Here is a 24,752-nt window from a genome sequence, read left to right as displayed (position 1 = left end):
CAAGAAATAAACAAACAAACAAATGTCCCCTCTTTATTTTAGCAAGACAAATGAGGTATTCAAAGGAATATTATTTATTTATTTATTTATTCATATTTTTATATGAATAGGCCACTTCCCCTCTCCCAGGTAGTTTGTACTCCCCACTGCCCAGACATGTCACTTTCCTTGAAAAGGAAGTTCCCTGTCCCCATGCACAATGAGGATGTATAAACATATGACTCATTTATAAGTCTCTCCCCATGACATTATTTCAGCACACAGGGAGTTCACCTCACACCAATTCCAGGACAAAAGGTTTGTCTAGTAACTCCCGAGAAAGAATATCATAGCTTTCTTCAAAGCCCTAAAGATTTGCCCAAGAGAAGAAAGCTACGATCAATGCATTACCTCTCTCTGAATGCTGGATATGGAATAACAGACTTAAATAATAGGAAAGCAAATTCTGGTTGATGTTAGAAAAATAATTTAGCAGAGCGTTTTGACAGAGGCACACATTACCTGGAGAGATGGCAGGCTTCCCTTTTTTAACCTTCAAGAGAAACCCTTGTCTGCGATGCTTTGATTTGAATTCCTGTGCCGAGCAGCTAGTGTAATTTAATTGTCTAAATGACCTCTTCCAACTCTGTGATTTCTGGGAAATCCATACAAAATAAAATGCCTTTTGCTCCATTTTCTTGCCTTCATCCTATCTACTATTTTTCTGCATCTAATTGCCTCCCACCTCAGAGACTTCCTTCCCATTTATTCCGTTCTAATATGGTTATTGGGCAACTGCTGTCTATAATTAAGTGGATGAAAAAGACTCTTCGAAAAGTTAGGCTGCTCTGTTTCGGCGGTTAGAAATCAACTGCTGAGCACTTTTTTCCCCTCAGCCTCGCTTAATTCTGAACGCCATGTTAAGATATTGAGAGATGCAGAAACACAACTTTGCCTACCAGCAAACATTCTTTAAGAAGTTTCGGGCTTGAGATGTGACAAGCCTGTGTGCTATAATTAACATATATATTTTACTTCCCCAGTGTGTCTCACTGTCACAGCAAATAAGTGAAAGCAATAATGAAAGAGTGTGGAACAGAAGCAGGATCTGCTAACTGTTGATTCTGACTGTAAAAGCTTTCAGAAGGAATAGAGGGTTGGTGGGTTTTTTTTAGCTACTGCCTTGTCACAGAATTTCAAGGGCGCTTCAGCAGAGATCTGCCACTATTAAGAAGCATATTACCTTCCATGCCATCTGGGGGTCTCTCATCTCTGCAAGGTGAAAATGACAAATTGGAACTAATCTAAGCTGAAGATGGCACCATTACAGGCATCTTGCCTGCAGGAACAGATGTCACTCTTTCAGCTACATGGTGACAAGTTTAGAGCAAGCGTGGGATAAAGGAGAGTTCAACCCTGGCCTCAGGATGTGCCAGCTTTTAAATCAAGAGTATGTTGTTGTGTTTCTCTGCCTTATCTATTGTTGCTGGAGGTATCACAAAATATCCAGAAGGTATTAATGCTAAACTGCCAGGAAATATTGAAAGTCTGAAGAAAACAACTTTCTTCCTTGAAGTGTAGCAGTCAGGAAGGATTAGGGAAAGATGTTGTTTTGGTATTTCGCTGATAGAAGCCTCTTTTATCAGTCAGTTCAGTTTAAGCCTATTTTCCTAATCATATGTGGTCCATTGCAAATCACAGATTGCACATTCTTTTCAGGGGTTCAGGCCCAAACCATGCACCTAGCTTCCAATGGCCTCAAATTAATTCTTTTTTTGTCTTTTTGAGCCCTGATCACAATGCATTACAAATTACTATCATGTATTATATTGTAATTGGTTGTTTCTTAAATGGTGAGCTTTCATTCTTTGGCTGTCCAACAGAGTCAGCCTTTTATCACCTACGCAGGCATGTCGTTTATCATTATCCAGTTTTAGCAAATGCCATAAAAAATATCAGAACTATTCATCAACGGTCAATTTTCCTTTTAGAAAAAAAAAACAAAAATTGTATTTCATTGCCATAAACAACCATCCTAACATTTTAATAGTAACAGTTTATCTCACAAGACTTCTATCAATGAAATCCTTATAAAATAATATGCCTTTTGCTCCATTTCTTTGAGTATTTCGCATGAAACAATTTTGAGTACCGTATATACTCGAGTATAAGCCGACCCGAATATAAGCCGAGGTACCTAATTTTACCACAAAAACTGGGAAAAACTATTGACTCGAGTATAAGCCGAGGGTGGGAAATGAGGCAGCTACTGGTCAATGTAAAAAATAAAGATAGAGCCAAGTAAAATAACATGAATATTTATTTGAACGAAAAACAATAAAAGTGCAAAAGGGGGTCCCCAAAAAGAATATGGTATCAAAAATACAGTATCTTTAAAAGTAACAGCAACCAAGCTAACGAGAGCTAAAATCCCTCAAAACTCTCCTCCTCATCATCTGTTTGTCCAAACAGAGCTTCAGCTACTTCAGCGTCTGTGATGTTATCCGCATATACGTTGTCATCATCACTGAGTTCACAGTCGTCATCATCACTGCTGTCACCCTCATACAATGCGCTGTCTTCACTGCCATCCATAGCATTACTAATGCCACATTTCTTGAAGGCACGTTGCACCATGTCCTCTGGAATATCTTCCCATGCATCACGAACCCACTGTGCTATTAGTTGTATGTCTGGCTTTCTCAGATTTCCAACTTTTGTCAGTTGAGCTTGACCAGATGTCATCCATTCATGCCACATCCTTCGCACACGGTCCTTGAAAGGTTTATTTAAACTGACATCTAGGGGCTGCAATACAGATGTAAGCCCACCTGGAATAACGGCCAAAGTGACTTGAGATGACTTTGCCAATTTTTTTATGTCATCAGATATGTGGGCTCTGAACATATCCCAAACTAACAGTGATGGTTTTTTCTTTAAGGCTGCTCCTGGTCGTCCGTTCCAAATTTCTTCCAGCCATTTTTTTGTTCCATCTTCATCCATCCAGCCTTTAACATGTGCACGCACTGTAATTCGTGGCGGGAATTTTACCTTTTTAGGCAAGGTCTTTCTTTTAAAAATAATAACAGGCCTCAGCTTGGTTCCATTAGCCAAACATGACAGAACGACTGTGAAATGGTTTTTTTCATTTCCTGTGGTTCTTAGTAAAATTGTTTTGTCTCCCAAACTTGCCACAGTTCTGTTGCTTGGAAGATCAAAGGTCATAGGCGTTTCATCCATATTTCCAATATCTTGAAGGTCATAGTTATGGATCCTTCTTTGTTTTATGATGAATGAATGGAATGACATCACTTTTTCATCAAGGTCTTTTGGCAGCTTCTGTGCAATCTTTGTTCTTTGCCGCAAACATAGGCCAAACCTATAAAGTGGTACTAAAACTTCACGTGATCTTGATTCTGTCCTCTGTTAATGCAATCTAGGATTGTGTTGCCTTTTTGGTTGCTGCTGCACGCTGCTGGTTTATATTTATGATGGTTGCACTGTCCCAGGGTCACGTAAGCATAGACAAGCAAAATCAACGGTGAAATCAGATTCACTTAACAACCTGTAATCCTTGCTTAATCACTGCAGGGATTACTGTCATTAAGCAAGATGGTCATGTGACATCACATTGTATGACAGCAGTGCTTTGCAATAGAAATGCAACTGATTTCTGAGTACATTTACACAGGATTGCACTTCAAAGCTTTCTTAAATCAATGTTCAGGGTATGGTTGTGGTTTCTTTAAGGTAAGGAAAAATGGAAAGACAAATATAAAGTTTGCCTGCTGATGATGAAGAGCTCCAGATACCATGTTTTTCCCCCTTCTCTCCAACTCTACTGATTCCATTTGAAAATTCAGTATGGACTGATTTGTTTTGACTGTTTGCAGATACTAAAATACTGTAAGAACTGAGATGCTTATGTTTGTAAGTCTATAGAACTCTCTGAAGATTGGCACTCTTCAATGACCAGATAGTGAATGTCCTGATCCTCATGTTTTCATCTTAAGATGTATCCAAGTGCCAACCATTATATTAAAGTGTTGGGAAATGATGGAGTTTTGATGTAAAGAAAAAGAGAAGGAGAAAAATAGGGACTTGGTTCATAGCTATCATTGATTAGTTTTAAAGTCAATGCAGCAACTGAAATGTGAATTAAAAAGTCAAGGGTCTAGTAGCAGAAAAGAGAAAATGGAATATCTATGCCTATAATGTGCTTTCAAACTTCTAGCTACAACCTCTTTGGTCTATTGGCACCTGTCAAATTTCCTATGCAATTCCATTTGAACATAGAAATAAAACCAAATTAACTCTCCAAAATCACAGATTTCAATAAAAGCAAAAATTAAAATTGGATGCAATTCCACATAACAGAGTTAAACACAGAGGCACTTCTCTTCTACAGTATGAAGTTGAATTTATTAACTTTGGTTCTCCATCGTTTCTCCCCAACTAATTGGGCACATTGAGTTCTTCCTAAGAATAAGTCTAGCAAATGACTGCCTGGAGCAACCTCCTAGCAGGGCATTTGCTCATCAGTATTCACTGTCTCTACCAGAATGTAAAGACGGAGAAAGCGCATTCTCCCAAGAGCATGTAAAGAACAGATAAAAGGGGAATAGTGACTCAGAAGGAAAAGAAAGATTCACAGTTCCACAAAAGGTTTTACCTCTTGCCGATTCCTCACCTAAGGATTGTATTATTTCCACATACAAACAAGAGGATTCTGAATTTATTATTTCAGTTATCTCTGTCTAGTAGGCTTACTACCCAATAGCAAATTCACTTCTATCTAGGAAAAGATTGGACTGTTTCTGTTTTCTTCTTCTTTTCCCTTTTTGCTGAAGGTTTCAGGTTGGACACAGAGGGCATTATTATTCTCCTTTGTGAAGCAGCCTTTAGAGGAACAAAATCTCTGAGCAACATACCCTACTGACTTGTGCATCAAGTTTTATATATTTATTTGTAGCTTATTTCCCAGACTAGGCTGATACTGTTTCCATGCTTACTGCCCTGGGAAAAATGGATTTTTTTTACTTAGGAAAAAATAATAATATTAAAATAGACCAAGATTAAAACAAATGGGATTTCAAATTAGGTGATTGGAATGTTGTACTCAAATTAAGAGGGATGGCTAACACTGTAAAAGATAAAACTAAGTGTTGTGGTCCGCCAGCAGCCTGCGGAGCTGGCAGCGGAGTCAGACAGTGAGGAGGCTGGGGTGGAACATGGGCCAGTCCTGGAGTCCGGGGAAGGCCCGGACAAGGGCTCTGTGTTGGAGGCAGAGATGGGGCCAGGGCCATCTGGGAATGATGCATGGACTCCGGAGCCCCCAGAGTCAGACAGCAGAGAGACAGAGGAACAGGAGAAGCTGTGGGGCTTTGCCAAGTAAGGCCTTTGGCAGGGTGTCAAAGAAGATAAAGGTTGGTGATTATCCCGAAGGACTTCTTCCGAAGGACTTCTTCCGAAGGACTTTTATTTTGCAACTAATTGGGACTCAGCTGGGAATGAATGTAATTCTCAGATGTTACAATAAAATAGTTTTTTTTTTTGGAACTAATTGTGTATTGTAATGACTCAGTAAGCCTAGGTCTTAGATACTTACTAAGACACAAAATTATCAGATAACAGGGTTAAAAATTCCTTCTTTTTGCTTGCTTGCAACCACATCTGCACGTACAGTAGCGTATGAATGAAATCAACCAGATTTAGTTAGGAACAGAGAAGTTAAAATGCATTTTCATTTTTCTAATGGAGAGAGTTCCTAAGCAATTGTGGTTAAGTCCCCAGACTAGAAAGCAAAAGATCATGGAAGTTCTGCCTTAGCCATGAAAGCCAGCTGGTGACCTTGGGCCAGTCACTTTCTCTCTCAGCCCAACTCATCTCACAGGGTTGTCGTTGTGGGGAAAATAAGAGGAGAAAGGCGTGTTTGATATGTTCGCCACCTCGAGTTATTTGTAAAAATAACAACAGCAAGAAATATTTAACATTAAAATAAACGAACAAACAAATGTCCCCTCTTTATTTTAGCAAGACAAATGAGGTATTCAAAGGGATATTATTTATTTATTTATTTATTTATTCATATTTTTATATGAATAGGCCACTTCCCCTCCCCCAGGTAGTTTGTACTCCCCCCTGCCCAGACATGTCACTTTCCTTGAAAAGGAAGTTCCCTGTCCCCATGTACAATGAGGATGTATAAACATATGACTCATTTATAAGTCTCTCCCCATGACATTATTTCAGCACACAGGGAGTTCACCTCACACCAATTCCAGGACAAAAGGTTTGTCTAGTAACTCCCGAGAAAGAATATCATAGCTTTCTTCAAAGCCCTAAAGATTTGCCCAAGAGAAGAAAGCTACGATCAATGCATTACCTCTCTCTGAATGCTGGATATGGAATAACAGACTTAAATAATAGGAAAGCAAATTCTGGTTGATGTTAGAAAAATAATTTAGCAGAGCGTTTTGACAGAGGCACACATTACCTGGAGAGATGGCAGGCTTCCCTTTTTTAACCTTCAAGAGAAACCCTTGTCTGCGATGCTTTGATTTGAATTCGTGTGCTGAGCAGCTAGTGTAATTTAATTGTCTAAATGACCTCTTCCAACTCTGTGATTCCTGGGAAATCCATACAAAATAAAATGCCTTTTGCTCCATTTTCTTGCCTTCATCCTCTCTACTATTTTTCTGCATCTAATTGCCTCCCACCTCAGAGACTTCCTTACCATTTATTCCGTTCTAATATGGTTATTGGGCAACTGCTGTCTATAATTAAGTGGATGAAAAAGACTCTTCGAAAAGTTAGGCTGCTCTGTTTCGGCGGTTAGAAATCAACTGCTGAGCACTTTTTTCCCCTCAGCCTCGCTTAATTCTGAACGCCATGTTAAGATATTGAGAGATGCAAAAACACAACTTTGCCTACCAGCAAACATTCTTTAAGAAGTTTCGGGCTTGAGATGTGACAAGCCTGTGTGCTATAATTAACATATATATTTTACTTCCCCAGTGTGTCTCACTGTCACAGCAAATAAGTGAAAGCAATAATGAAAGAGTGTGGAACAGAAGCAGGATCTGCTAACTGTTGATTCTGACTGTAAAAGCTTTCAGAAGGAATAGAGGGGTTGGTGGGGGTTTTTTTTTTTAGCTACTGCCTTGTCACAGAATTTCAAGGGCGCTTCAGCAGAGATCTGCCACTATTAAGAAGCATATTACCTTCCATGCCATCTGGGGGTCTCTCATCTCTGCAAGGTGAAAATGACAAATTGGAACTAATCTAAGCTGAAGATGGCACCATTACAGGCATCTTGCCTGCAGGAACAGATGTCACTCTTTCAGCTACATGGTGACAAGTTTAGAGCAAGCGTGGGATAAAGGAGAGTTCAACCCTGGCCTCAGGATGTGCCAGCTTTTAAATCAAGAGTATGTTGTTGTGTTTCTCTGCCTTATCTATTGTTGCTGGAGGTATCACAAAATATCCAGAAGGTATTAATGCTAAACTGCCAGGAAATATTGAAAGTCTGAAGAAAACAACTTTCTTCCTTGAAGTGTAGCAGTCAGGAAGGATTAGGGAAAGATGTTGTTTTGGTATTTCGCTGATAGAAGCCTCTTTTATCAGTCAGTTCAGTTTAAGCCTATTTTCCTAATCATATGTGGTCCATTGCAAATCACAGATTGCACATTCTTTTCAGGGGTTCAGGCCCAAACCATGCACCTAGCTTCCAATGGCCTCAAATTAAATTCTTTTTTTGTCTTTTTGAGCCCTGATCACAATGCATTACAAATTACTATCATGTATTATATTGTAATTGGTTGTTTCTTAAATGGTGAGCTTTCATTCTTTGGCTGTCCAACAGAGTCAGCCTTTTATCACCTACGCAGGCATGTCGTTTATCATTATCCAGTTTTAGCAAATGCCATAAAAAATATCAGAACTATTCATCAACGGTCAATTTTCCTTTTAGAAAAAAAAAACAAAAATTGTATTTCATTGCCATAAACAACCATCCTAACATTTTAATAGTAACAGTTTATCTCACAAGACTTCTATCAATGAAATCCTTATAAAATAATATGCCTTTTGCTCCATTTCTTTGAGTATTTCGCATGAAACAATTTTGAGTAATACTCCAAGTATTCATGCTCATTATTGTTATTATGTTCAAATGCATATTGTGCATTTGCACTGAACCAGTTTATTTTTTCTTATGTATTATAAAACTCTCCCTATGTAATGCACTCAAAAACAGTCAGAGAAATGGACATAGACTTGATAGAATTCTGCTTTTATGCAAGAATTAGCACTCCCAAGAAATTCCCCAAAGTAATAATTTCATACCACAGTGATGCCCATTAAGCATAAGAAAGGAATTCAAATTTTCAATGAATGACATTGTAAATGATGTTCCTATGAACCCCATAACTGCTGGAAATGGTATAACTGGCTTAGTTATGATGTTGCCATGTAATTTAATGAGGATATTTCTCACGCACAAAAATGACAAAGCTAGAAAAAATGGAACTATGAATTGAAATCCCGCTGAAACACCATCCTATCTGAGTTCTAAAATTCAGCTTACCAACTTTGACTTTTAAGCAGAGTAAAAGTCAAGTCTGTTTCAAGTTACACCTGATGCTTAAGACTTCATTGCAGCTTTCTTAGCAAGGTGTACGGAGGTGTTTTATCATTTTCTTCTTCTGGGTTATTTTCAGTTTCCCAACCTAGTCTATAGCCCTGGAATTCTCAGGTCATCTCCCATCCAGTATGAATTGGACTCAGGGTTGTGGGGCTTCTATGCCAAGACAAAGTCAGCAGATGCAGTCAACCTGCTGAAAACTTATTTTAAAATCTTCTTCATCATCATCATCATCATCACATTCAACAATGAGACCTTGCTGTGAATTATTTAACAGCCATGGCATATTCACATTATCAAGATTGTAATATCCCTCTTGCAATAATAGGAAGTGGGGTGTATTATATTCATTTTAAGTTATTAATTACATTTGGCATGTAGGAAAGAAAATGGCTTCTCTATCTTTACAAATATTGATACATTATTTTTCATTATTTCTATTCTATTCTATTCTATTCTATTTGAATAATAGACCTATCTCAGAGACATTTGAATACATAAAGTTCAGAAATAAGATACCGACCAATTAGCTGAAAATCAATCTCACCTCTTCTTATATCGGCCTTATATAAACCTCATGCTATTTCAAAATAAGAGTCTGTGACTGAAACAAGTAATGTTCCTTTCACATTTAAAGGCAATTTGTACAGAAGTGTCTATCCTAGGTGTTAGATTTGATGTATAAGTGTGATCTGAATGGCTTCAAAACAGACCTTCCAAAGTATTCTTAAACAAGCTTCCTCAGTGATGTGCCATTAAACTGGATCAAAATTCAGTGATGGGCTGGCTTATTTATTTATTCATGGCTCGGAAGAAGAAAAATGAAGGAATGCTTATCCAATTTGCAGATAACATCAAGGTGAATGGGATAGCTCATGTCTACGATAAATGGGCCTGGTCCACATCAGAATGATGAAGAAAAAATACTCATGGTTTCTGAGAGATACTATGGGATTTCACACACACCCCTCTCAATATCTGAAGCTATTCCTTGTAGTCTTACACCTTTGTATGCTGGAGTAACAAACTTTGTTTATTTATGTATTTGTTTATTAAGAAAACATATAGTCATCCAACTCACTCATGGTGAGCCCAGAGGGCTTACAGAAATAAAACTCCAAATACAAAACACAATAATTCTTTCTAAACACACACACACACACACACACACACACACACATCAAAAACAATCATAAAAACCCTTCGATGTGTTCTATATCACTCCAAGGTTCTCAGGCCCTCTGGCAAAACCATATCTGCAGGGTGTTTTGAAAGAATATCAAGATAGAGGCCAGTCTTATCTTCACATTCAAGCAGAAGATGTTATGACATTGATAATTTTAGATCAAATTTTCATTTGCTTTCTATATACAACTTACTGTCTTTCAAAAGCTCAGCGCTTCACAAGAGTTTCTAGATTTTACATTTTGGTTAGTTTATCCATTCACTTTAACTTAACCATGCAATGTTAATTGGGCACTTAGATGTAAAATAAACAGTGGCAGATCAAGTAACACAGAGAGAATTTATATCTGACTATGCTATTGCAGAAAAGTTGCTTATGAAAATCTTCAGCCGAATTATCAAACTATCAGTAATCTTGAGTCACATGATATCAAATAATAAAGACACGTTTTTAATCATGCCCAAAATGACTGAACTTTTTAGTAGCAGTTATTTCACTCTTATAGAAAGGTAAATAGAAATATAGAAAGGGAAATATATAGAATGCCATTCTGACTAAATTAAAAAAAAATTAAAACTGAGTAAAGGATAACTAGCTAGAATAAAGAAAAAACACAGGGTAGAAAAAATTGGAAAAACATTTTCTGATAATTATTTTTCCCCAAACCTATTGACATTATTCACCTCATTGATCATATAATATTATTACTGATTAGTATTGATATGAGACAAATTTCCCAAACTGCTGGCCTCCCCCCATCTTCGGGAATTTGGTTTGTAACTTTTCTGCTTGATTTTAGAGACAGATGAAATTTGCATTCTCACAATTTCATTCTGGGTTTGTAAGCATTTCAGAAAGGGTAACTGCAAGTAGTTCTCAACTTACAACAGTTCATTTAGTGACTGTTCAAAGTTACAACAGCACTAAAAAAGGTGACATGACCATTTTTCACACTTATACCCTTTGTAGCATCCCCAGGATCATGTGATCAAAATTCAGATCCTTGGCAACTGGTTTATATTTATGATGGTTGCACTGTCCCAGGGTCACGTAAGCATAGACAAGCAAAATCAACGGTGAAATCAGATTCACTTAACAACTGTGTTACTAACTTAACAACTGCAGTGTGTCAAAGTTTGAAGTGCGCTTTTGCTATTGCAACCAATATCACTTCTCAGCTTGCCAATGAACCAGGGGGGAGGGAAAAGGGAGATGGAATGTAGGCTCCAGACATCAAGAAGACAGAGAACCAAGGGCACTCCGGCAGATGTTGTCAGAGCTAAAGACTTTTTCTTATAACAATACAGTGAGACTCAATTGGACAACGTAACCTGATCTAATGGGGGAGGGAGAATCTATACTTTAATTATGTGGGTTTGTGCTAGAATTAGTTAGATCTGGTTTTGATCTGCCCTCATCTGTGCTGAAATGATGTGCTCAATAAAGTTTTGCATTAAGAGATTGGATCGTCTCGGCTGTGCTTATTTTGGTTGGGTTTGTCAGACAGAAAGCTGACACAGATATTAACAACAACTGTGGCAAGAAAGGTCTGAAAATGAGGCTAAACTCACTTAACAAATGTCTCACTTAACAACAGAAATTTTGGGCTTAATTGTGGTTATACGTCAAGGACTCGCTGTACTGCGTAGCTGAAATTCTCTTTACTCAGCTGCTGCCTAGCTTAGATTAAACACTGATTGGCTGAAGATGTTCTCTGCAATATCTAGACTCTCATAGCTGAAGTTGTTTAAGATCTGCAGATAATGAGGACAATGAGAAGAAATCATGACTAAGTTTTAAAGTACCATTTAAATGGAATGATAATTAGGTGAACTAAAAAGTCTTATATTCAAAATATGTAAACATAGCTTAATTGGTTATCTTTATAGACTTGATCTGGTATTTTCTTATCTCAGTCTTTTAAAATTCTCTTTTCCTGTTTTCTGGTCCTTTGTTCTAAAAGTTAACTAACCTAAGTAAATCACTCATTCTATACTGCATATTCATACCTGTAATTGCCAAGATAAACTCCATCCGGATTAAGCATAGGAGCGATCTTGAAGACCAAATGATCCCGTAGTACTTTGGCAATTGGATGTGGGCTCACAAGAAAATCAATGATACCTAGGGGGGAAAGTATATTAATTTTTCTTTATAAGCACAAAAATAATGTATGTTTTTCAAATTATATTGAATTCCATTTTAATAGTTTACTAGAGATCATAAAACCAAAAGGGGAACTTTCAGTTATTTTTATTAAAGATGTGCAAATTGGATGTAATTCAATTCAAACATCCGATGGATTCAGAAAATCAGTTGGAAAATCAGTCTCTTTTAATTCAGATGTCTGAATCAATTTAGGCTAAATCTCCGAATTGAACCTGATTGGATTTAGATTGATCCAGACCATTAAAGCTCAGGTGCACATACATGGTATCTGAATCCACTTGGAAACATTCAGTTCAATGAACTAATCTGTCAAACTGATTCAGTATCACAAATTGATCAAAAAGGTTATGCCTGCACCATGTTTATACCAATTAAATATAAAACATAGTTTCCATACACTTTAACAGTTCATTTCTTACCACTGATGCAAAGTAAGTAATAATTGGTGAAGTTAAGTTCTTCACCAATTAAGTTCTTCTCCATGTCAAAGAGGTGACAAGATATATTATTATGGGTGGATTTATCTATCAACCTATCAGGTTATATCATATCACAGCACCCAGCAAAGTTGCCCCAGTTTCCTTTAATCTTCAATTTGATTATTGAAACAGTGGTGCCTTCTACTAGACAGCCTCAAGATATTGATGTGGTAGCATTTAATGCTAATTTTTTTTCTTATCTGCTGCTAATTTTATGACTCTTCTTGATGATTATGCAATATTTATTTATTTATTTATTTATTTATTTATTAAACTTTTATACCGCCCTTCTCCCGAAGGACTCAGGGCGGTGTACAGCCAAGATAAAAAGCAATAAATATACAAAGTTAAAAATCAATTTAAAAAACTTATTCAATGGTGGCCGAATTAAAACCGTCAAATTGACAAACCTAAAATACCCCATATAAAATTACAGAAGATTTAAAAATTTAAAATTAAAATTTAGAAATTTAAAAAGTCTAAAAAATCAGTCCAGTCCCGCTTGAATAAATAAGTGAGTTTTTAATTCCCGACGAAAGGTCCGAAGGTCAGATATTTGGCGCAAACCGGGAAGGTCGTTCCAGAGTAGGTGCTCCAACAGAAGGCCCTTCCTGGGGCCGCCAGCCGGCATTGCTTGGCGGACGGCACCCTGAGGAGACCCTCTCTGTGGGAGCGTCACGGGTCGATGGGAGGCATAGGGTAACAGCAGGCGGTCCCGTAAGTACCGGGCCCTAAGCCATGGGCGCTTTAAAGGTGGTAACCAAAACCTTGAAGCGCACCGAAGACCACAGGTAGCCAGTGCAGACTGCGCAGGAGTGGTGTTACCGGGAGCAACGTGGGCTCCCTCAATCACCCGCGCAGCTGCATTCTGGACTAGCTGAAGTCTCAGTGCACTTCAGGGTAGCCCCATGTAGAGAGCATTGCAATAATCCAGGCGAAGTGGCGAGCATGAGTGACCGTGCATAAGGCATCCCGGTCCAGAAAGGGGCGCAACTGGCGAACCAGGCGGACCTGGTAAAAAGCTCTCCTGGAGACGGCCGCCACATGGTCTTCAAACGACAGCCGTCCATCCAGGAGAACGCCCAAGTTGCGCACCCTTTCCGTCGGGGCCAATGCCCCCCCCCCAACAGTCAGCTGCGGTTGCAGCTGACTGTACCGAGATGCCGGCATCCACAGCCACTCCGTCTTGGATGGATTGAGTCTGAGTCTGTTTCTCCCCATCCAGACCCGTACGGCCTCCAGACAACGGGACAGCACTTCGACAGCTTCGCTGGGGTGGCCTGGGGTGGAAAAGTACAGCTGAGTATCATCAGCGTACAGATGATAGCTCACCCCAAAGCCACTGATGACCTCGCCCAACGGCTTCATATAGATGTTGAACAGGAGAGGCGAGAGAATCGACCCCTGAGGCACCCCACAAGTGAGGTGCCTCGCGGTCGATCTCTGCCCTCCTGTCAACACCGTCTGCGACCGGTCAGAGAGGTAGGAGGAGAACCACCGATAAACGGTGCCTCCCACTCCCAACCCCTCCAACCGGCGCAGCAAGATACCATGGTCGATGGTATCAAAAGCCGATGAGAGATCTAACAGGACCAAGGCAGAGGAGCAACCCCTGTCCCTGGCCCTCCAGAGGTCATTACCATATCATTACCAATTTGTACTGGAGCAATATAGTTTTGCTATTATCTGAAAAAAATCTAATGTGCTGCCTTTAGGATCTTCTGTATTAATAAATTTCTGTAAGCAATTTGTACAGACTTTATAAAATATATTTTTTAAAACATATTCAAGAAGTATCTCATAAAACCCGAATCTAAATGTATAGACCAATTTAGTAAATATAATTTCCATTAATTTGGGTCAAAATTAATGTTATCAAAATGCATAGTACAAGATTAATATATATTTTAAGAGGGATTCATATATTGTTTTAATTCAAATTTATAAATCAATAAGAATTTTTTATAGCAAAGTAAATCTCTTTAAATATTGTTGGCCTAATTGGCTACCTAATTGAACTTTACTACATTTTCAGCCATAACTTTTGGCTTTTATTTTGACATCTAGAGTATATTATTTTGGAATGAGAGCTTCTATGAATATTCTCTTCCTGGGGCCAATTTTTAGATGAAGTGTGTGTAACACCTTTCAAATCTTGGCAAGTTTTCTGAATTTCCTGTCTAGAAAGCTGCCAGGCACATTTGATTATTAATAGATAAGCAGTTATGTTTTGATCCTGAATCACATGAGAAATTTATGTAATGGAATCAAATTTGAAAATAGCAGGAAGGTCATTTTGCTGGAACACTTAAACTAAGCAATGAATCAACACGTTTAATCAGTTTTTTAAAAAAAAATAATACTTGCTTTAAAGACTTGGAGAAGTTGTATGTGATTAACCCGCATTATTCCCTTGGCAGTATATACAAATAAAACATATACTAATTAAACATTATGGCTGGCAACTCTAGCAGCATCCAAAGTACCTGTAATTTTAAGATGCATAAGAGGTGTGTATTCATTTGAATAGAACCAGTGGTGGGATACAGCCAGTTCGCACCTATTCGGTAGAACCGGTTTTTAATTTTCTAAGTAATTTGGAGAACCAGTTGTTGGAAGAAATCTTATTTTATTTTTTTCCACTTTACAGGGCTAATCCTGTAAGGAAGGCAGGAAGGAAACATTCTGGTGGTGTTTCTAGCCTAATCTTTATTGCCCTGCTTACAGAAACTGCCTCTCTGGTTAACTCTTATTACATTGAAGCACCGTTTGACATGAGTGATGTTGAGTTGGCCATGCACACATGGTCACATGATCACCAAGCTACGCCTACCCAGTTGGTCATTAGGGCAGAGAACTGATTGTTGAATTATTTGAATCCCACCACTGACTAGAACCCAAAAATTCAATACTGTAAGATTTGTTTGTTTGTTCATTTGTTTATCCCATTTATATGGTTATCAGTAGAGAATAAGAAAGATGATTTTTTTTTATTTTGTCGCAACAGTATACACAAGCATCAACATAAAACAACATCACATCATATAAGCATATATGTAAGCAAAAGTATGCAATAACTATATTAATTTGATATAATGAAAGGAAACAATAGAACAGGAACGGTAGGCCCAAGCCAGATTAGGGTCTTCCGAAAGAGCTGTTGGATGAAATGTTCATCTGGGTTCAGTTCCAGGTGAGAAGAAAGACACCGGAAACATAGAAACTGCTTGGAAAGACGGTTTAATGGTAAACAGGACCACATGGTTGGAGGTCCTGATCAAAAAGAGCACATGTGTGAAAGAGGGAGAGAGATTTATAGCCTCTGTTGGGCTTTGAACTTGCTTCCTGTTCCTGTGGCAAAAAATGTATTCTGATTGGTTGTCAGACTTCCATGTTTAGTTGAATCTTGCTGGGTGGTGTAATCTTCCCAAATGCCATGTGGTGAGATGGGTAGAGGGCTAATCCTATTATGTCCTCAGGCTGAAGGTCTTTTGTGTTGTAGATAAACTGGCCCAGCCTTTTGTCTTGGAGAAAACCAAGTATCTGCTGGGGGCAAGGAGCTGGGGCTGAGTTTCTGTCTTAAGATTTCTATTTCTCTTTTAGGGGAAATATTCTGCCTTTTTAATATTTCCTATAATATTTCAAAGGAGAGGGGTGGGTGCTAACTTCCTACAGAGCAATAGGGTTAGAGTCACCCAAATCCTAGGAGGGAAGTTGTTCCACTAAGCAGATACATTGATCACATCCCATCATATGACATTGTCTTACTGAGAGTATCATAACATGCATCCCCTGCCAGATCTGGAGAGATCTGAAATCACAGTGACAGGCTTTAAATACACCAACCAGTACTTTGAATTGAACCTAGAAGACTACAAGGAGCCAGGGCAGCTATGTAGCAATGATTAAAAAATACTATGAAAGTACAATGTAGATATCTAAATAGCTGAATTTTGGAATGAAGAATTGGAATATCTAATTTTGGAAAAATAGTGAGTCTAGTTGCTAAGAAACATAAAAACACTTCTTATAATTTAAAAATGAACATAATTCATCAAAAACAGTTTGAGCTTATTGGACCTTTCAACAAATTTTGATAAAGGGAAAGGTATTAGAATTTTTAAACGTAATCCTGCCTGGAATCAAGATGACTAACTCTTTTTTCTGCCCTGTAGCTCACAAATGTGCATTGCATCTGCAGCTTTCTTTTTGCCAAATTTGTATCAGAAGTTTCATGAGGCAATACAATAATGTAATCTCATAGATGCTACCTGGACTATTTTGAAGACCAGTAGAAGGCAACATTTATGCAGAAGTTGAACTTGTCTATTAAGTCCATCAATAAACATTACTAGACTTTGGAAATATATTGAATATAAGTTTGAGTATGATTAACCTAATTTCCTTAATGATGTTATTATGCAGAATATGATGATATTATATTATTATGATATAGAATATGATGATGATCATTGCTGATGATGTAAAACTATTATCACCACCAACAGTGCTGCTATCCTTCAAAAGGACCTTGACTGTGTTGGAATAGTAAAAAAATTGGCAACTCCAAATCTCAACCAACAAATGCTCTGTCTTACACATTGGCAAAAGGAATCAGAACACAAAATACAAACTGAGTGGACATGACCCTCACTCTGTAGATAACCCTCACTCTGTCAAGGACCTTGGAGTACTCATATCAAATGATCTAAGTGCTAAAGCCCACTGTAACAACATCGCCAAAAAGGCATTAAGGGTTGTAAACCTAATCTTGCATAGCTTCTTCTCCAGTAATATTACACTACTAACCAGAGCATACAAAACATTTGCTAGATCAGTTCTCGAATACAGCTCATCTGTCTGGATCCCACACTGCATATCGGGCATTAATACAATTAAATGTGTCCAGAAATATTTCACAAGACGAGTCCTCCACTCCTCCGCTCACAACAAAATACCTTATGCCACCAGACTTGAAATTTTGGGCTTAGAAAATTTAGAGCTACACTGCCTTCAGTATGACCTAAGCATAGCTCATAAAATCATCTGCTACAATGTCAATGACTACTTCAGCTTCAACCACAACAATACATGAGCACACAATATATACAAACTTAAAGTGAACCGTTCCAAACTCGATTGCAGAAAATATGACTTCAGCAACAGTGGTCAATGCCTGGAATGCACTACCTGACTCTGTAGTTTCATCCCAAAATCCCGAAAATTTTAACCTTAGACTGTCTACTGTTGACGTCACCCCACTCCTAAGAGGTCTGTAAGAGCACCAGTGTGCCTACCATCCCTGTCCTAATGTTCCCTTTAATTGTATTCATTTTATGTATTCAATTCATGCTTATACTTACATATATTATCTAATATGTACTCGACAAATAAATGAATAAATAAAAATGAATAAATATTCACTTCTGGAAGAAAAAATAAAGGAAGATCTATTACAGTAATAATTTAGAATCAGAGTGAAAAAGATTAAAGATGCAAAAATGGGTATATCTAAATGGATTCCTTGGAAAGTCTTCCAATATATATATATATAGCCAAGATACTCTCAACCTTACATGGGAAAAGACCCGAATATGCCAAGACCTACATACCTATACCCGTGAAAACCTAGGAATGTGTGTGTGTGTGTGTGTGTGTGTGTGTGTGTGTGTGTGTGTGTAAAACACAGACAACAGTTGGAGCTAAATTAATCTGGATTGTATGACAGCATATTCAAAACCCTTTGGCAGAACTATAGCACATGGTGGTGAAAAAGACTGAAAGCCTCACTTTTGCAAAGCTGACAAATGTGGGCATAATGAGCACAAAATGAGCTACCGCTGTGGCAGAAATAGGCAAAACTCCATAACAACCTTTGTGGGCTTGCTGCCTCAGTCATAAACCAGGATGTGGTTTCTTTAATTTTAGCTCAGCATCATAGGACATCAGGCATTTTGGTTTGTAAATAATAATTTATGTCATACTATGCTTATTCAACAAACCATGACCAATGGTTTGACCTATTACTTAACACAAGCCACGTGAGACACAAGAAGATGGTTTTTATTTTATTTTATTTTATTTTTTTGAACAACACACATGGAAAGAACGCATCCATGAACATCAACTGGCAGTCAGAAGACATGATGAAATTTCACAACATCTAGACAGATTTAACCATAGTTTCAATTGGGAAAAATGCCAGGGAATTTCTAGAGACTTGGCACTCTGACAAATCAGCCATCAATAGACACAGACATTAACAACATCTATAAACTATGCAAAAGACACAATTAGTCAGCCCAAAAGAGAACAAAGAGACTCTAGCACCTCTCCATCAGTAACAGCACTCCTTAATAGCACTGATGATGTTACCTAGTTAGGATAATGAAATGTCTGCAAGAAAACAAGGCAAGCTCAAAGAGCACCAAGCACTCATTTCAACCCTGAGCTACAAATATTCTCCTTTATTAAAATTCTTTTTTTTAATTTGCATTTATATCCCGCCTTTCTCTGAAGACTCAGGGCGGCTTACACTATGTCAAGCAATAGTCTTCATCCATTTGTATATTATATACAAAGTCAACTTATTGCCCCCAACAATCTGGGTCCTCATTTTACCTACCTTATAAAGGATGGAAGGTTGAGTCAACCTTGGGCCTGGTGGGGTTTGAACCTGCAGTAATTGCAGGCAGCTGCTGTTAATAACAGGCTGTCTTACCAGTCTGAGCCACAGAGGCCCTATTAAAATTCTTACATATATTTACTTCCAATTTACTTCCTATTAAAATTCTTACATATATTTACTTCCAATCTGTGTTAAGAACTATAACCACATTTTTTTTTTCTTCTGTGTCTGATTCTCAAAGTCAGCCTGGAAAAGTCCTTGCAGTTTTCTTGGCAAGGTTTTTCAGAAAAGATTTGTCATGGCCTCCTTCTAGGACTAAGAGAAAGTAACTGGCCCAAGATCACTGCTGATGGGTAGACCTAGAAGCCCAAACTAGAACTCATAGTGTCCTAGTTTCTAGTCTGATGTCTTAACCACTATGCCAAACTGGTTCTCATACACCCTCATAATGAGACGTGGTGATGGTTATAGTGCAGTACTGCAGGCTACTTCTGCTGACTGCCGAATGCCTGCAATTTGGCAGTTCAAATCTCACCAAATCTCAAGGTTGACTCAGTCTTCCATCCTTCCGAGGTGGGTAAAATGAGGATCCAGATTGTTTGGGAGCAATATGCTGACTCTGTAAAAGCACTATGAAGTGGTATATAAGTCTATGTGCTATTGCTATATTACTTTTACTGCAGATTTTTTTCTAAGTTTCCTGTTTTGCTAATAACAATGTTTATGACTGTTTCTCAGAACAAAAAGTAGAATTCTCAAAAAGTCTTTATTTTACATTAGCCTCATAATTAGTATAGGCAGACTTCAAACTCGCCAGGTCTATTGTTTTGTTTTTCACTAGGACCCTAACATTCAAACTGTTGTGCCTCGTCCGCTTTCCCCGCAGCCGGGCCCGTCTTATCTGCTTCCGAACGCTGAGGAATGTCCTAGCATGCCTCCCGGCCCCAGCCCTGGCTCCATGCCCAGACAGGCCGAAGAAGAAGTGCCTCCCGGCCCCAGCCCTGGCTCCATGCCCAGGCAAACGGAGCAACTAGACCCCTCCCCCACAGCATGTGAGCCTGAGGAAGGTCAATTACCAACAGCTGCGGACTGGAGTGACCCTCACTTCAGGAGAATTGATAGGCGGCGGCAACAGAAGGAAAGGAGGGGCAGGCCTGGATAAGTGCTGAGTCATGGAGCCACACCCCATGGCCTATATAAAGGATCTGCTTTCTGGCATTCTCTGAGTCAGGCAAAGTCTATCTTATCTTGCTGAAGTCACTTTCTGGTCTCCTGCCTGCCTTGAGAACTTTGCTAGGACTTTGGCAGAGCTGCAGAGGCACGCCTGATTCGGATTTCCCTGACCCGGCCATCAGCGGAGGAGTGGGACACGACACAAACAGAGAATAAGAAAAACCACTCCACTAAAAAACTGATGCACCAAAATAGGCAGTAAATTGGAAATGATGGATTTTGAATAATCTGCACATATTTAGAGTTCATATCCTATATGATTTTCCCTTATTTGCTTCCACAACTATAATTTGGGAAGGGTGAGAACACTTTTTTTTTCTCGCTATGCTGAGTAATTAAAAAAAAAAGGATTAGCCTGAGAATCTGTTATATATCATCCAAAATGATTTTAGTCTAGCCTAATTTTAAGCCATTTTGAAATAAATTATTTTTTTAAAAAAAATTATAAAATATTGACCTCAATTAGAACCATCTTGATATTTATTATTATTATTTATTTATTATTTTATTAGATTTTTATACCGCCCTTCTCCCGAAGGACTCAGGGCGGTGTACAGCCGAAATAAAATACAGAGTATATACAATTAAAAGAAATTAAAAGAAACTATTAATAAATGGCCGATAATTTAAAAATTTACAAATATTTAAAATCTCTAAAACCCCAATTTAAAATCAACTATTTATGCCAGTCCTGCTTGAGTGAATAAGTATGTTTTTAGCTCACGACGAAAGGTCCGAAGATCAGGCACTTGATGTAAGCCAGGGGGGAGTTTGTTCCAGAGCGTCGGTGCTCCCACAGAGAAGGCCCTACCCCTGGGAGCCGCCATATCTACAAAACAGATATCAGATTAAGAAATATCAGATTGCCTTTGAATAATTAGAAAGTTATTTTATGTAATGGGGAGGGGTTGGGAGATGAAAAGCTTTGGATGTGGTTATTTGGATTGGAAGGAAAATTTTTATAAGATGTTTTATAGATGGCACTTAGATCCCAAAAAATTATCATGTATGTATCCTAATATCCAAGCGAAATGTTGGAGGTGTGATTGTGATGATGCTACATATTTTCATATTTGGTGGACTTGCAAGAAAATTAAGGTCTTTTGGATAAGAATTTGGTGGATTATTCAAAATGTACTGAAGAAGAAGATAAAGTTCCTGCCACAATTTTTCCTTTTGGGAATTATAACGGATTGTACAGGGATTGAGACTAAATTGATTCTGAATTTAATAACAGCAGCAAGACTGTTGATTGGACAATACTGGAAGAAGAAGAGATACCTACAATAGAAGAATGGATATTGAAAGTTATTAATTTGGCTGAGATGGCTAAAATCTCAGCTTTTTTAAAAGACAATACGCAGGAAAGATATTTAATTGAATGGGAAAAATGGATTGATTATCTACAAAACAGATATCAGATTAAGAAATATCAGATTGCCTTTGAATAATTAGAAAGTTATTTTATGTAATGGGGAGGGGGTTGGGAGATGAAAAGCTTTGGATGTGGTTATTTGGATTGGAAGGGAAAATTTTATTCTATGTTTGGTTTATGTATAACAATACCTTGTGATTGACCCGGGAAGCCGGGGGGGGGGGGGGAAGGGGGAGGGAGGGGGGGAAAAAGGGGGAAAATGTTTTTGTTTTTTAAAACTCTTTCAATAAAAAGAAAAAAGAAAAGAAAAACCACTCCACTAAAAAACTGATGCACCAAAATAGGCAGTAAATTGGAAATGATGGATTTTGAATAACCTGCACATATTTAGAGTTCATATCCTATATGATTTTCCCTTATTTGCTTCCACAACTATAATTTGGGAAGGGTTAGAACACTTTTTTTTTCTCGCTATGCTGAGTAATTAAAAAAAAAAAGGATTAGCCTGAGAATCTGTTATATATCATCCAAAATGATTTTAGTCTAGCCTAATTTTAAGCCATTTTGAAATAAATTATTTTTTTAAAAAAAATTATAAAATATTGACTTCAATTAGAACCATCTTGATATATTAACATATCCAGTGAAATCAGTGGGGTTAAGTTAATACAGCATCTAACACATATAAACTGTGCAACCAAGGGCCAAAAGCTATAGGATAAAATATTTCAAAATAAAAAGGAAATCAATTGTAAGAACGGGGAGAAATAGAAATGTTGACGATAATGACTTTTAAAAAAGAAAAAGAGGTAATGCAACAGCTTTTCCTGAACATGTCATCTTAAAATACAATAAACATCAAGAGTCAATTATCAATTCTAAACCAAGAAAGAAGACTGTCATTCAATCTATATTGTATGTGCATACTTCACATAAAATCAGCCAATCAGTAGAATTATTTTAACGTTTTTCTGTCAAGCAAAGATACTGACCTACCAACCAGTAAGACATACAATATGGATATTTTTGCATATGTAAAAGCTAGATAAAGTTGTTGTTTATGTTCCTAAATCAGTGCAAACTAAAATTTACATCTTCTGCAATCAGCAAGAAGCATATCTTGAATTTCATTAGACCTAGGTTAAATATTTGGTGGAAGCCAAGTCCAATTAATATAATTTGTCTGAAGTCAGATAGCATGATAAAACAGTTGCCTTAATTTTTTTCTGCTGGTCCTTGTATTAAAATAACAGTTGCTGGTAAACAGGAAGACTAATGATGCCGGTTGATGTTATTAGTGGCTAATAATTGCTTAATTTGTCCACTAATTGACCTATGCCACTATAGAAGCATTGCAATAATCCAGCGAGGCGTAACCAGGCGTGGTGACCGTGCATAAGGCATCCCGGTCAAGGAAGGGATGCAACTGGCGAACCAAGCGGACTTGGTAAAAAGCCCTCCTGGAGACGGCCGCCAGGTGTTCCTCAAGGACAGCCGGCCATCAGCGGAGGAGTGGACATGACACAAACAGAGAATAAGAAAAACCACTCCACTAAAAACTGATGCACCAAAATAGGCAGTAAATTGGAAATGATGGATTTTGAATAACCTGCACATATTTAGAGTTCATATCCTATATGATTTTCCTTATTTGCTTCCACAACTATAATTTGGGAAGGGTTAGAACACTTTTTTTTCTCGCTATGCTGAGTAATTAAAAAAAAGGATTAGCCTGAGAATCTGTTATATATCATCCAAAATGATTTTAGTCTAGCCTAATTTTAAGCCATTTTGAAATAAATTATTTTTAAAAAAATTATAAAATATTGACTTCAATTAGAACCATCTTGATATTTATTATTTTTATTAGATTTTTATAAGATGTTTTATAGATGGCACTTAGATCCCAAAAATTATCATGTATGTATCCTAATATCCAAGCGAAATGTTGGAGGTGTGATTGTGATGATGCTACATATTTTCATATTTGGTGGACTTGCAAGAAAATTAAGGTCTTTTGGATAAGAATTTGGTGGATTATTCAAAATGTACTGAAGAAGAAGATAAAGTTCCTGCCACAATTTTTCCTTTTGGGAATTATAACGGCTTGTACAGGGATTGAGACTAAATTGATTCTGAATTTAATAACAGCAGCAAGACTGTTGATTGGACAATACTGGAAGAAAAGAAAGAAGTTATCTCTATGTGCCTAAGTTCAGGCAGGATCTAGTATAGAAAAGTATAAACTTAAATATAACTTATTATTTTGTGCCTATAAATAATTCTTTCTCTAGAGGACAAATATTGAAAATGGTTCTTATCTTTGTAGTAGACAACAACAATACCAATGATGGAGAAGACAAATATATATATATGAAGAAGAAAAGAAAATAAGAGACAATTTGCCCTATAATGGTTAAGGCACCAGGCTAGAAATCAAAAGACTGTGAATTCTAGTTCTGCCTTAAGCATGAAAACTGGCTGGTTAACTTTCCGCCAATCACTCTCTTTCTCAGCCCAACTCACCTCACAGGGTTGTTGTTATGGGGACAATAAGAGAAAGGAGTATGAGTTACCTTTGCTACTTTGAATTTTATATATATAAATTAATGAACTTGGAAAAGAAGAAAAGAAAATAACTGTGTTCCCATTATTCCTCTGCCCTGGGTTAAATAGAATGAACCAGATGACTTAATGTGAATAACCTATTTGGGGACGAGAAGGAAGGAAGGACATGTGCTCATCATTAGATACCAGTGCCTCAAAATAGCATATAGTTCTGGATATAGACTTTCTGATAGTGGGCCAACCTTGGCACAGAACAAGGATTAAGAGAGCTGCTTCAATCACAAATGTATCTATTTATTTATTTTATTTATTTATTTATTTTGTCACAACATCATATAAAAAGATGATATAGTATATAAACATATATATGAGTAAATATTAGGAGGTATGGTCCCTGGTCCAGCACCTTAAAGCCACAGGACACGATATTGACTTTAAAAAGACCAGAACTATCGCCAAAACTGAACACTTTAACAACAGAATAATCAGAG

General features: G+C 37.6%; 1 protein-coding gene across 1 annotated transcript in view; it reads right to left on the bottom strand.

The window, feature by feature from the left end:
- The window catches only part of AGBL4 (AGBL carboxypeptidase 4), a 950,336-nt gene that overhangs the window by 201,428 nt on the left and 724,156 nt on the right, over positions 1–24,752 (bottom strand). Inside the window, exon 8 of the mRNA XM_058175448.1 lies at positions 11,819–11,933. Within this exon, the coding sequence (XP_058031431.1) occupies positions 11,819–11,933 (115 nt within the window). The remainder of the gene's footprint in view (positions 1–11,818; positions 11,934–24,752) is intronic.

The sequence above is a fragment of the Ahaetulla prasina genome, chromosome 3, assembly GCF_028640845.1.
Source record: "Ahaetulla prasina isolate Xishuangbanna chromosome 3, ASM2864084v1, whole genome shotgun sequence".
Lineage (NCBI taxonomy): Eukaryota > Metazoa > Chordata > Lepidosauria > Squamata > Colubridae > Ahaetulla > Ahaetulla prasina.
Note: the sequence above shows the minus strand (reverse complement) of the source record. Positions and strands in the feature narration are given on the sequence as shown.